General features: G+C 44.1%; 1 protein-coding gene across 1 annotated transcript in view; it reads left to right on the forward strand.

Annotated features, from left to right (window-relative positions):
* The window catches only part of ANKRD31 (ankyrin repeat domain 31), a 297,365-nt gene that overhangs the window by 127,321 nt on the left and 154,452 nt on the right, over positions 1-15,592 (forward strand). Inside the window, exons 10-11 of the mRNA XM_069750287.1 lie at positions 6,922-7,064; positions 14,911-14,945. Coding sequence (XP_069606388.1) covers positions 6,922-7,064; positions 14,911-14,945 — 178 coding nt within the window. The remainder of the gene's footprint in view (positions 1-6,921; positions 7,065-14,910; positions 14,946-15,592) is intronic.

The following is a 15,592-nucleotide window of genomic DNA, read 5'->3' on the forward strand; positions in this document are numbered from 1 at the left end:
CGGTGATAGGATCAGGGTTTGCGGTCAGTATAGTTACCACCTAATCCAGTGAAGGTGCTGCTCCAAGGCCACCTAATCATAACAGACACCATTCTAAAAACTGCACCCCTCAAGGTGCTTAAAACCACATTTAAAAAGTTTATTAACCCTTCAGGTGTTTCACAGGAATTTTTGGAATGTTTAAAAAACATGAACATTTACCGGTAATTTTTTTTCACAAAAAATTTACTTTAGCTCCAATTTTTTTTATTTTCCCAAGGGTAACAGGAGAAAATTGACCCCAAAAGTTGTTGTACAATTTCTTCTGAGTATCCTGATAAACCATATATGGGGGTAAACCACCGTTTGGGCGCATGGCAGAGCTCAGAAGGGAAAGAGCGCCATTTGACTTTTCAATGCAAAATTGACTGGAATTGAGATAGGGCGCCATGTCGCATTTGGAGAGCCATTGATGTGCCTAAACATTGAAACAGAGCAAAAAAGGGGAGAAGCCAGCGCAGCCTAAGGTTAAGACGCAATACATAAAGTGCATATGCACATATTAATTTCTAACTGTATTTTCAAAATGAGACATTTAGCAAAAAATTGATCAATTCTTTGAGCCACCCCGCCTCTTCACGGCAATCTCATATTGGGGCAGTCCTACACTACGTTTTTTATATTCGCTGTGCCATAAAGGCCTCCTAAATGAACTAAATGCAAGACCACATTAAAAACATGCTGTACCTGGAGCATATACTGAGTCACCCCCATGGCGCCAGAGTAGGCAAGCGAGGATAAAGGTTGACCAGGTCCTGACAGACATTTCGGATCCAACCTCCACACTGCCCATCCAGAGCCACAGATGAAGAGTGAAACAGGCTGAGGCACAGGTGCATAATTAAACAAAGCTTGAGGCCCATCTTCTCCCCTTTTTTGCTCTGTTATTGGTAAGTGGCTGACCACCACTGTTGCCGTGCGCCGCGCCTGGTTATGTGCGCCATTCTTTCTGTGTCTCAGTGACTGATAGGCTGCTGTTCACACACAGCAGCCCTGCCCTGCCTCAGGCTTTGTTTAATTATGCACCTGTGCCTCAGCCTGTTTCACTCTTCATCTGTGGCTCTAGATGGGCAGTGTGAAGGTTGGATCCGAAATGTCTGTCTGGACCTGGTCAACCTTTATCCTCGCTTGCCTACTCTGGCGCCATGGGGGTGACTCAGTATATGCTCCAGGTACAGCATGTTTTTAATGTGGTCTTGCATTTAGGAGGCCTTTATGGCACAGCGAATATAAAAAACGTAGTGTAGGACTGCCCCAATATGAGATTGCCGTGAAGAGGCGGGGTGGCTCAAAGAATTGATCAATTGTTTGCTAAATGTCTCATTTTGAAAATACAGTTAGAAATTAATATGTGCATTTGCACTTTATGTATTGCGTCTTAACCTTAGGCTGCGCTGGCTTCTCCCCCTTTTTTTTGCTCTGTTATTGGTAAGAGGCTGACCACCACTGTTGCCGTGCGCCGCGCCTGGTTATGTGCGCCATTCTTTCTGTGTCTCAGTGATTGATAGGCTGCTGTTCACACACAGCAGCCCTGCCCTGCCTCAGGCTTTGTTTAATTATGCACCTGTGCCTCAGCCTGTTTCACTCTTCATCTGTGGCTCTAGATGGGCAGTGTGGAGGTTAGATCCGAAATGTCTGTCTGGACCTGGTCAACCTTTATCCTTGCTTGCCTACTCTGGCGCCATGGGGGTGACTCAGTATATGCTCCAGGTACAGCATGTTTTTAATGTGGTCTTGCATTTAGTTCATTTAGGAGGCCTTTATGGCACAGCGGATATAAAAAACGTAGTGTAGGACTGCCCCAATATGAGATTGCCGTGAAGAGGCGGGGTGGCTCAAAGAATTGATCAATTGTTTGCTAAATGTCTCATTTTGAAAATACAGTTAGAAATTAATATGTGCATTTGCACTTTATGTATTGCGTCTTAACCTTAGGCTGCGCTGGCTTCTCCCCTTTTTTTTTTTTGCTCTAAACATTGAAACCCTCCACAAGTGACACCATTTTGGAAAGTAGACCCCCTAAGGAACTTATCTAGATGTGTGGTGAGCACTTTGACCCACCAAGTGCTTCACAGAAGTTTGTAATGTAGAGCCATAAAAATAAAAAAATCATATTTTTTCACAAAAATTATCTTTTCACCCCCAATTTTTTATTTTCCCAAGGGTAACAGAAGAAATTGGACCCCAAACATTGTTGTGCAAATTGTCCTGAGTATGATGATACCCCATATGTGGGGGTAAACTACTGTTTGGGTGCATGGGAGATCTCGGAAGGGAATGAGCGTCGTTTGACTTTTCAATGCAAAATTGACTGGAATTGAGATAGGACACCATGTCGCGTTTGGAGAGCCCCTGATGTGTCTAAACATTGAAACCCCCCACAAGTGACACCATTTTGGAAAGTAGACCCCCTAAAGAACTTATCTGGATGTGTGGTGAGCACTTTGAACCCCCAAGTGTTTCACTACAGTTTATAACGCAGAGCCGTGAAAATCCCAAAAATTTTTTTTCCACAAAAATGATTTTTTAGCCCCAGTTTTGTATTTTCCAAAGCGTAACAGGAGAAACTGGACCCCAAAAGTTGTCCAATTTGTCCTGAATACGCTGATACCCCATATGTGGGGGGGAACCACTGTTTGGGCGCATGGCAGAGCTTGGAAGTCAAGGAGCGCTGTTTGGAATGCAGACTTAGATGGAATGGTCTGCATGCATCACATTGTGTTTGCAGTGCCCCTGATGTACCTAAACAGTAGAAACCCCCCACAAGTGACCCCATATTGGAAACTAGACCCCCCCCAAGGAACTTATCTAGATGTGTTGTGAGAACTTTGAACCCCCAAGTGTTTCACTACAGTTTATAATACAGAGCCGTGAAAATAAAAAATCAGTTTTTTCCCACAAAAATGATTTTTTAGCCCCCAAATTTTTATTTTCCCAAGGGTAACCAGAGGAATTGGACCCCAAAAGTTGTTGTCCAATTTGTCCTGAGTACGCTGATACCCCATATGTTGGGGTAAACCCCTGTTTTGGCGCATGGGAGAGCTCGGAAGGGAAGGAGCACTGTTTTACTTTTTCAGCGCAGAATTGGCTGGAATTGAGATCGGACGCCATGTCACGTTTGGAGAGCCCCTGATGTGCCTAAACAGTGGAAACCCCCCAATTGTAACTGAAACCCTAACCCAAACACACCCCTAACCCTAATCCCAACCATAACCCTGACCACACCCCTAACCTGAACATGCCCCTAACCCTAATCCCAACCACATCCCTAACCCCAACACACCCTTAAACCTAATCCCAACCCTAACCACACCCCTAACTCCAATACACCCCTAACCCTAATCCCAACCATAACCCTAACTACACCCCTAACCCTGACACACCCCTAATCCCAACCATAAATGTAATCCTAACCCTAACTTTAGCCCCAACCCTAACCCTAACTTTAGCCCCAACCCTAACTTTAGCCCCAACGCTAACTGTAACCCTAACTTTAGCCCCAACCCTGACTTTAGCCCCAACCCTAACTGTAGCCCCTACCGTAATCCCAACACTAACCCTAATCCCAACCCTACCATTAGCCCCAACCCTAACTTTAGCCCTAATCATAACTTTTGCCCCAACCCTAACTTTAACCGTAACTTTAGCCCCAACCCTAACCCTTACGCTAATGGGAAAATGGAAATAAATACATTTTTTAAATTTTATTATTTTTCCCTAGCTAAGGGGGTGATGAAGGGGGGTTTGATTTACTTTTATAGCGGGTTTTTTAGCGGATTTTTATGATTGGCAGCTGTCACACACTAAGACACTTTTTATTGTGAAAAATATTTTTTGCGTTTCCACATTTTGAGAGCTATAATTTTTCCATATTTTGGTCCACAGAGTCATGTGAGGTCTTGATTTTTGCGGGACGAGTTGACATTTTTATTGGTACCATTTTCGGGAACGTGACAATTTTTAAACCATTAATTCGTGAATTTCTTTCTGGGGGGAGTTTATACCGTTCCACGTTTGATAAAATGGATAAAGCAGGTTTATTCTTCGGGTCAGTGCGATTACAGCGATACCTCATTTATATCATTTTTTATGTTTTGGCGCTTTTATACGATAAAATAGATTTTATAAAAAAAATAATTATTTTTGCATCGCTTTATTCTGAGGACTATAACTTTTAATTTTTTGCTGATGATGCTGTATGGCGGCTCGTTTTTTGCGGGACGAGATGACGTTTTCAGCGGTACCATTTTTTTTTTATATCCCTCTTTTTGATCGCGTGTTATTCCGCTTTTTGTTCGGTGGTATGATAATAAAGCGTTGTTTTTTGCCTCGATTTTTTTTTTTTTTTTTTTTTTTTTTTTTACGGTGATCACTGAAGGGGTTAACTAGTGGGACAGTTTTATTGGTTGGGTCATTACGGACGAGGCAATACTAAATATGTACTTTTTTTGATTTGATTTAGTCAAATGTATTTATTGGAACAATATATATATTTTTTTCTTTATTTAGGATTTTATTTTTATTTTTTTTTACTTCTTTACATTGCTCCAGGGGGGGACTTTGCAGTGCACTGTGTCAGATCAGCAATCACACAGGTACTGCAGGGAGGCTTGCAAGCCACCTCCCTGCAGAACCCGGAAGGAGCCCCGCAGCCATTTTAGATCCGGGCCTGCAGGGAGGAGGAGGTAGGAGACCCTCGGAGCAACATGATCACATCGCGTTGCTCCGAGGGCTTAAGGGAAGCATGCAGGGAGCTCCCTCCCTGCTCGATGCTTCCCTGTGCTGCCGGAACGCTGCGATCATGTTTGATCGCAGTGTTCCGGTGGTTAATGTGCCAGGAGCGGTCCGCGACCACTCCTGGCACATAGTGCCGGATGTCAGCTGTGATAGTCAGCTGACACCCGGCAGCGATAGGCCGCGCTCTCCCCATGAGTGCGGCTGATCGCATATGACGTACTATCTTGTCAAGGGTCAGATAGGCCCAGGTCCCTCGACGGGATAGTACGTGTAATGTCAGAGAGGGGTTAAGAGAAATATAGAGTCTAGATCACATGAAGCAATTATTCCCCTCTACTCCTCCTTGGTCAGGCTTCATTTGGAATACTGTGTCCAGTTTTGGGCACCACATTTTAAGAGACAAAAAACTGGAGCAAGTTCAGAGAAGAGCTACCAGGATGGTAAGCGAACTGTAAAGTATGTACTACGAGGAACGGTTAAAGGATCTGGAAATGTTTAGCTTGCAAAAAAGAAGGCCAAGAGTAGACTTAAATGCCGTCTACAAATATCTAAAAGGATGTCACAGTGTAGAGAGATCATCCTTATTCCCATTTGCACATGGAAACACGAGAAGCAATGGAATGAAACTGAATGGAGAAGATTAGATTAGAGATTAAATTAGATATTAGAAAAACTTTGTGACAGTGAGAGTGATCAACAAGTGGAACAGGCTGCCAAGAGAGGTGTTGAGTAGGGTTGAGCGAAACGGATCGTTCATTTTCAAAAGTCGCCGACTTTTGGCAAAGTCGGGTTTCATGAAACCCGACCCGATCCCTGTATGGGGTCGGCCATGCGGTACGCGACTTTCGCGCCAAAGTCGCGTTTTGTATGACGCGCTTGGCGCCATTTTTTTTCAGCCAATGAAGGGGCGTGGGCAGAGTGATGACATAGGTCTTAGGGGCGTGGACGCCTATCGCCATGTTGTCGCTTGTGCGCTGTAGCGATTTGCACTGTGTAACACCAGCTTTTCAGTTCAGGGACGGACGGAGGGGGGAGAGAGAGAGAGAGAGAGAGAGGGGGAGAGGGAGGGGGAGAGGGAGGGGGAGAGGGAGAGTGGGAGAGGGAGAAGAAATTCCCATTGACTTTGCATTGGGTTTCGTGTTTCGGTCGATCCTCGACTTTTCGCCATAATCGGCCGATTTCACTCGACTCGACTTTTGAGATAGTCGGGTTTCGCGAAACCCGGCTCGACCCTAAAAAAGTCAAGGTCGCTCAACCCTAGTGTTGAGTTCTCCTTCAATGGAAGTCTTCAACCAGAGGTTGGACAGACAGCTGTCTGAGATGGTTTAGTGAATTCTGCAATGAGCAGGGGGTTGGATATGATGACCCTGCGGGTCCCTTACAACTCTAACATTCTATGATTACAGAGGTGTTGGCATGGCCTCCTGATTTACCATATCTCAATCATTCAATCCTGATTCATAGAGGCCGCACATTACAGGACACCAACCCATATTTTGTGGAGTCCACTTCTCTCTGGATCAACACTGTTTTGGCTGCAGGACAAGCAGGGGCCCTGCTCAATATTACTAGTTTTATTGTTCTGGCTTATCGGTGGAAAGCTACATTTGTATACTGGAAATAAGTGACAGGGTTTTTTTTTTTTAATGAACCAATAGCTTGTTATTAGGTGGAGTCTATGAAATGGCTTAACTTTTCATGTAGATTGGTGAATAATGCTCAATGGGAGAAATATCCCCATAAAGCATTCAATCCGAAAAGAAATAGTTCACGTTGATAAAAAGCCATCTACAGAACAAAAGACCATCGTTCCTTTATTCTATTATCCATTTTTCTAATTTCTAGAAGCTTTTATTGGAAGAAGCTGGGGGCCAAAGCCTGCCAAGATTAGTAAGGATTTGTAGTTATCAGGCAGCACTGTGCTCATTGTGTTATTATTGGCTAAGAAGGGAGATGTACACTTCCTTGAAAAAGCTCAGAGAGAGAACAGCATTTAGTTGTCAGTGAATCCTAAGTATTACATTTATAAATTCTTGAACCTTGTGACATTTCAAATTGATTATACAAAAAAGTGCCCAATTGAAAATGTTGCATTTTAGAGTAATGGTGCAAAATGCTGACTTTAATAACATATTTTCTCTATAGCCCAAACAGTGAGAAGTCGACTCTTAATAAAGATACAACTGTCAGCTGGAACGGTTCTTCACTTTCACAGACTAGTCTGCCCTGTCTTGAAGAAGTAAAGCCGATTAGTGAGGTATCCAAAACTGCTACTTGTAGTACAGCAGGTAAGAGAAGCAGAAAGATATCACTTTTAAACTTTGGAACGGCAGCGGGCTGTCTCATGACCTCTTCTGACCAGGCAGATCATAGCAACTACAGCTAATCACCAACATAGAGATATCAGTCTTGTGTTCATTTGAAAAATCTGTGTCACGAAGTGACTGTCCTAGCGACCCGATGAGAGGTCGGTCACAAAACGGCGAAACACACAAAGGTACACAGGGGACACTTTAACAACGGTGGGCCCTGTCGGTAGGGAACAGGGAATTGGACACCTCCTGCACTCACCTGAGGTTGTGCCTTGCTCTTACTATCGTCCCTATATGGGTTCTTTCTCCCCGTCGCCGAGCAGGATACCTAATCCCTCACTTGCCCTGCTCCTATCCCTATGTAGGGAACTGACAGGTGAGAGCACTGGTCCCACCCCTCCACTAATACAACACAGAAAAATTACAGACAACAAAGGGACAAAGAAACAATAACACCACACTTAGCTTTCTGTGCTGCAATGCACCGCACAGCAGAGTAAGGCACCAGATATCCGTATTCAGCTGAAGAACCACGGCACTCAGCAAGCTCCTGTCTCCAGCTAGCTTGGTCTCCAAAAGGACCTGTATAACCAATAGTCAGCTGATGCATCAGGTGACCTTTTTGAAGGAAGGTAAGAGTGGTCACCACCCACATCAGCAGACTAGGCAGCAATGTAATTACACCAGTGGCCACCAGGGAAAAACTGCATTAACCCCCGATGGCCTGAAATGAAAAAAGTTTTAATCTGAGAAGCCAGATCTGCCACAGATCCAAACATGGATCGTGACCATCTGACTGCCAGTTAACAAAGGGTGATATTTATAAGACACCCTAAGTAATCAATGCTCTACAGTCTTTCATGTACATGAAATTAAGGATTGTTATTAAGGTGATGGTGTACCTCCTCTACCAGATCTGGCATCAGTTAAGCATCCGGTCGAGACACTTATTGAGCCTTCCATCTACAGGCCGGAAAGTATGTCCTACTTTTAATTAATTAAGAGCCCCATACTGGTAAAATTTTCGGGCCCCCTTAAGGCTCTGCCAGTCTCCACCTCAGCTCTTCCTCCACCCATCAAACTTTCCGCAAACTCTTTGCAAAAACTCTACTTCTGCACCATGTCCTCACCAATCACACATTAACAGTTCCCATAAAACACCATATCACATACATAGCCATCATCTTTTGTTTGAACGCAAAAAATTTTTAAGCCGTCACCAAGACAAGGTAGACTATTTTGGTCAGGGCCTACTCTACTCTAACCTATTATTCATTTTTTAAATACCCAATAATCTGTTTAGGTATATTTTTATTTATTTTTCTTTAGAGAATTAATCACATACATTTTCTAAAATGAACAATAATACCACATACAAGGGACAATTATCATCACACCTTGGATGGACCACATATTACCATCACATAGTGACTGAATAATACCACATGCAAGTAAATGCCACCACATACTGACCAGATCACATATTACCACCACATAGTGACCGAATAATATCACATATAAGGAACAAATACAGTCACACCCTAGCTCTACCACATATTACCACCACATAGTGACCGAATAATGCCTCCTTCAAGGGACAAATACTGCCACACCATGACCAGATCACATATTACCACCACATACTGACCAAATGATCGAATGATACCACTTACTATGGACTAGTGATGAGCTAGCGTGCTCAGATAAAATGTAATCCTAGCACTCTCGTGTTTAATCGAGTATTTTCGGTGTGCTTGAAAAATATGCTCAATCCTTGCCTCTGTATCAACTGTAGAACAGCGGCACGACATGCAGCCTCGATGACTCAAGCATATTTTTCGAGCACGCTGAAAATATTCGACTAAGCGTGAGTGTACTTGGATAACGCCTTATAGAAGCACACTTGCTCATCACTACTAGGACAAATACTACCAGACCATGACCAGATCACATATTACCACAACACAGTGACGGAATACTACAATACAGATCATTAACCCCTTAGTGACAGAGCCAATTTGGTACTTAATGACCGAGCCAATTTTTACAATTCTGACCACTGTCACTTTATGAGGTTATAACTCTGCAACGCTTTAACGGATCCCGCTGATTCTGAGATTGTTTTTTCGTGACATATTGTAGTTCACGTTAGTGGTAACATTTCTTCGATATTACTTGCAATTATTTATGAAAAAACGGAAATATTGCAAAAAAATTTAAAATTTTGCAATTTTCAAACTTTGTATTTTTATGCCCTTAAATCAGAGAGATATGTCACGAAAAATAGTTGATAAATAACAATTCCCACATGTCTACTTTACATTAGCACAACTGTGGAAACAAATTTTTTTTTTGTTAGGGAGTTATAAGGGTTAAAAGTTGACCAGCAATTTCTCATTTTTACAACACCATTTTTTTTTAGGGACCACATCACATTTGAAGTCATTTTGAGGGATCGATATGATAGAAAATAACCAAGTGTGACACCATTCTAAAAACTGCACCCCTCAAGGTGCTCAAAACCACATTCAAGAAGTTTATTTTCCCTTTACGTGCTTCACAGGAACTGAAACAAAGTGGAAGGAAAAAATGAACATTTAACTTTTTTTTGCAAACATTTTACTTCAGAGCCATTTTTTTTTATTTTCACAAGTGTAAAAACAGAAATGTAACCATAAATTTTGTTGTGCAATTTCTCTTGAATACGCCGATACCCCATATGTAGGGGTAAACCACTGTTTGAGCGCACCGCAGAGCTTGGAAGAGAAGGAGCGCCGTTTGACTTTTTCAATGCAGAATTGGCTGGAATTGAGATCGGATGCCATGTCACGTTTAGAGAGCCCCTGATGTGCCTAAACAGTAGAAACCCCCCACAAGTGACCCCATTTTGAAAACTAGACCCCTTAAGGAACTTATCTAGATGTGTGGTGAGCACTTTAAACCCCCAAGTGCTTCACAGAAATTTATAAAATAGAGCCGTGAAATAAAAAATCCTTTTTTTTTTCCTCAAAAATGATTTTTTAGTCTGCAATTTTTTATTTTCTCAATGGTAACAGGAGACTTTGGACCCCAAAATCTGTTGACCAGTTTGTCCTGAGTATGCGGATACCCCATATGTGGGGGGGCACTGTTTGGGCACCCATCGGGGCTCAGAAGGGAAGAAGCGCCGCTTGGAATGCAGACTTTGATGGGATGGTCTGCGGGCGTCTTGTTACATTTGCAGAGCTTCTGATATACCTAAACAGTAGAAACTCCCCACAGGTGACCCCATTTTGGAAACTAGACCCCCCAAAGAGCTTATCTAGATGTGTGGCGAGCACTATGAACCCCCAACTGCTTCACAGAAGTTTATAATGTAGAGCCATGAAAATAAAAAAATCATATTTTTTCCACAAAAATGATCTTTTCACCCCAAAATTTTTACTTTCACAAGGGTAACAGGAGAAATTGGACCCCAAAATTTATTGTGCGATTTATGCTGAGTAGGCTGATACCCCATATGTGGGGGGGGACCACTGTGTGGGCGCATGGCAGAGCTCGGAAGGGAGGGAGCACCGTTTTGGAATGCAGGAACGTATCTAGATGTGTGGTGAGAACTTTGAATGCCCAAGTGCTTCACAGAAGTTTATAATGCAGAGTCGTGAAAATAAAAAATATTTTTTTTTACCACAAAAAAAGATTTTTTAGCCCCCAAGTTTTTATTTTCACAAGGGTAACAAGAGAAATTGGGTCCCAAAGTTGTTGTCCAATTTGTCCTGAGTATGCTGGTACCCCATGTGTGGGGGGACCACTGTTTGGGCGCAAGGCAGAGCTCGGAAGGGAAGGAGCGCCGTTTTGGAATGCAGACTTTGATAGAATGGTCTGCGGCCTTTATGTTGCGTTTGCAGAGCCCCTGATGTACCTAAACAGTAGAAACCCCCCACAAGTGACCCCATTTTGGAAACTAGACCCCCCAAGGAACTTATCTAAATGTGTGGTTAGAACTTTGAAAGCCCAAGTGCTTCACAGAAGTTTATAATGCAGAGTCGTGAAAATAAAAAATATATTTTTTTTCCACAAAAACGATTTTTTAGCCCCCAAGTTTTTATTTTCATAAGGGTAAAAGGAGAAATTGGACCCCAAACGTTGTTGTCCAATTTATCCCGAGTATGCTGATGCCCCATATGTGGGGGTAAACCACTGTTTGGGCGCACGACAGAGCTCAGAAGCGCAAAATTGGCTGTCATGTTTGGAGACTCCCTGATGTACCTAAACAGTGGAAACCCCCCAATTCTAACTCCAACCCTAACCAAACACACCCCTAATCCCAACCCAATCCATAATCCTAATCACAACCCTAACGATAATCACAACCCTTACCCCAAAACAACCCTAATCTCAATCCTAACCAGAGCCCTAATCAAAACCCTAAATCCAACACACCCCTAATCCTAATCTCAACCCTAACCTCAAACCTAAGGCTAGGGTCACATTGCGTTAGTGCAATCCGTTTAGCGCTAGCGGGTTGCGCTAACGCAATGTTTTTAATGGGGCCGCGTCCCGGGGTCGCGTTACGTCCCCGCTCTCGCAGATCCCCGATCTGCAAGAGCAGGGAACGGACCGCGGGCAAGCAGCAGCGTCCGCGGTGCGCCAGGAAACACCGGCGCGTCGCTAGCGCGTGCCGAACATGGCACGCGCTAGTGCTGCGCGTTCCCATTGCCGTGAATGGGCGTGCTAACGGACGCGTTGCACGGCGTTAATTTCGCCGTGCAACGCTGTCCGTTAGCGCTTTCCCATTAACGCAATGGGAACCAAGCCTAACCCTAATCCCAATACACCACTAATCCCAACCTTAACCCTAATCCCAAACCTAACCCTATCCCAAACGTAACCCTAATGCCAACCCTAACCCTAATACCAACCCTAATCCCAACTCTAACCTTAACTTTAGCCCCAACCCTAACCCTAGCCCTAAGGCTACTTTCACACTTGCGTCGTGTGGCATCTGTCGCAATCCGTCGTTTTGGACAAAAAACGGATCCTGCAAATGTGCCCACAGGATGCGTTTTTTGCCCATAGACTTGTATTGCCGACGGATCGCGACGGATGGCCACACGTCGCGTCTGTCGTGCACTGCATCTGTTGTGTTTTGGCGGACAGTCTTCACAAAAAAAGTTCAATGTAACTTTTTTTTGTACGTCGCGTCCGCCATTTCTGACCGTGCATGCGTGGCCGTAACTCCGCCCCTCTCCTCCCCAGGACATAGACTGGGCAGCGGATGCGTTGAAAAACTGCATCCGCTGCCCACATTGTGCACAATTTTCACAACGTGCGTCGGTACGTCGGGCCGACACATTGCGACGGCCTTGTACCGACGCAAGTGTGAAAGAAGCCTAACCCTAGCCCTAACCCTAAATTTAGCCCTAATCCTAAATTTATCCCTAACCCTAAATTTAACCCTAGCCCTAAATTTAGCCCAAACCCTAACCCTAAATTTAGCCCCAACCCTAACCCCAAATTTATCCCTAACCCTAAATTTAGCCCCAACCCTAACCCTAAATTTAGCCCCAGCTCTTCTAGCTGCCGGTCGGCAGATCATGGCGGGCGCACTGTGCATGCACCCGCCATTTTCTTACCGCATGAAGAAGCCAGCGGGCAGGAGGAGACGCAGGAGGACCCAGGGACACCGGTAAGTATAACAGGGTCCCCGAATCCCCCTATTTCTCTGTCCTCTGATGTGCGATCACATCAGAGGACAGAGAATAACACATCACTAGTGTTGAGCATTCCGATACCGCAAGTATCGGGTATCGGCCGATACTTGCGGTATCGGAATTCCGATACCGAGTTCCGATACTTTTGTGGTATCGGGAATCGGTATCGGATCCATATTAATGTGTAAAATAAAGAATTAAAATAAAAAATATTGATATACTTACCTCTCCGGAGGCCCCTGGACATCACCGCTGGTAACCGGCAGCCTTCTTTGCTTAAAATGAGCGCGTTTAGAGCCTTCCATGACGTCACGGCTTTTGATTGGTCGCGTGCCGCTCATGTGACCGCCACGCGACCAATCACAAGCCACAACATCATTCTCAGGCCCTAAACTCCTCATTCTAGGAATTTAGGACCTGAGAATGACGTCGCGCCTTGTGATTGGTCGCGTGGCGGTCATATGAGCGGCACGCGACCAATCAGAAGCCGTGACGTCATGGAAGGCCCTAAACGCGCTCATTTTAAGCAAAGAAGGCTGCCGGTTACCAGCGGTGATGTCCAGGGGCCTCCGGAGAGGTAAGTATATCAATATTTTTTAATTTAATTCTTTATTTTACACATTAATATGGATCCCAGGGCCTGAAGGAGAGTTTCCTCTGCTTCAGACCCTGGGAACCATCAGGATACCTTCCGATACTTGGTGTCCCATTGACTTGTATTGGTATCGGGTATCGGTATCGGCGATATATGATACTTTTCGGGTATCGGCCGATACTATCCGGTACTGATACTTTCAAGTATCGGACGGTATCGCTCAACACTACACATCACTTTTTTTTTTTTTTTTTGCGGCCGCCGGTAAACAGTTAATTACCGACGATCGCAAAACAGGGGTCGGTAAAAACCGACCCCGATCATGTTCTTTGGGGTCTCTCGGCTACCCCCCCGGCAGCCGGGACCCCAAAGATCTTCCGGGTGCCGGCTGGCGGGCGGACTGCGCATGCGCCTGCCATTTTTTTGTCCGGAAAAAGATGGCGGCGCCCATTGGGAGCCACGAGGAGCACCGGGGGAGACAGGTGAGTATCAGGGGGGGTATTGGGGACCCCATTTCTCTGTCCTCTGATGGGCGATCACATCGGAGGACAGAGAAATTAAATGGATAATCGCGTTTTTGTTTTTTTTTTGCGACCGACGCTAAACGGTTAATTACCAGCGATCGCAACTTGGGGGTCGGTAAAATACCCCCGAATCATGTTCTCTGGGGTCTCGGCTACCCCCAGCAACCGAGACCCCAGAGAAAATCCGACTCTGGGGGGAGCTGTTTACTTTTTCCACGGCGCCGTTAATTAACGGTGCTGTGGTTTAAGTACCTTTAACTGCCGCCATTAAAAGGCGTATCGGCGGTCGTTAAGGGGTTAATAAAAAACAACAATACTAATATTACCATAAGTGACATTATACACAGGAGCTCTGTATGTAGTATGCAGTGTATAGAGTTGGTGTATAGGTATCACACTGACTCACCAGTGATGTCTCTAGTATTTCATCTTCGCTTTTCTTCCTCATCCAGCGCTAACCGTCATCACTTCTTCCAGCCAGGACTTGATTCTGCAGAAAATAGCATACAGTTATCTAGAGCACCACTTCCGGATCACATTCCCCAATTTTTACTCAGCTGGTGGCTGTTAACTGTTGCGGTGCAGGAAGCCGGTGGCACAGCAATAGATTTCAACTGAATGTGCGTCTGAGGATACAGATTCAGTTACTAAACCGTCAGAATACTGCCTCTGGGGCCCGGTGAGCAGAAGCAAAAACTGGACTGCGCCCCCTCATCACTTATGCTCATCAGGCTCTATACACCAATAAAGGCAGTAAAGCCTTGATGGCGGCCCTGGCTAATAAGATTATAAATAATCCTTATAATAATTAGAAAAAAATGAATGTATTAGAGCAACTCATAGTCCCGCAGCAGAAATCAGAAGCTGAATTACAACTGTCACTCACACTTGGTGCACCCAGAAAACACTAATAATGTCACCTCAGGGTATTTTAAACACTACTTTTTCCATCTTGTGTCACAAAATGTATCTAACTTATAGTTGTTTTTTGGCCATACATGGTTTTACAGGTGAGGAACAACTGCAAGCAGAAAGCACAGAACAGGTACGTCTTGCTTATACTGGCTTATTCAGTTCCTTATTTCTAGAATGATATGCCATATCTTATGCTACAAATGTCAAATCATATTTTGTAACTTGCACTTCTCTACAAACCCTAAAAGGTCAGGAAACCTCCTGCTATTATTTGTAGCTTCATATGCTTCCGATTTCATGTAGGCGTTTAGTAGAGGTATAGCTTGCGGTACTGTGGTCTCCTTCTTATATTTACTTCTGTATTTAGGATTAATTTGTTTTTGTTCAAACTAAAAAATGGAATCTGGACATTTTTTTTGTCGGCCCAATGGATCTGATTTTTTACCATTATGATCTATAGGAACCGGATCATTTCAGTCATCCGTCATGTCATCTGTTTAATGGATGGGTTTTTAACACTGTGTATGGCCAGAACATTAGAGGTGTTCAAAGACACCTCTATTAAAAATGAATCTGTTCAAAATGGGGAAAAAATGGATGAAAGCTAATACAAACGGGAGACGAAAGTGTTTGGCTTCAGTATGGTATTCATTGGCATCTGCTCTTCTTGTTTTATTTCAATTGGATTTCTTACCAGTTGATCCCAAACAACAATGTGAAGTGAGCCTTAGATGGGTCCATGGCAGCAGGCACGTAAAGCACTTCAATCCAGACCAA

This window comes from Ranitomeya imitator, chromosome 1 (genome assembly GCF_032444005.1).
Source record: "Ranitomeya imitator isolate aRanImi1 chromosome 1, aRanImi1.pri, whole genome shotgun sequence".
NCBI lineage: Eukaryota > Metazoa > Chordata > Amphibia > Anura > Dendrobatidae > Ranitomeya > Ranitomeya imitator.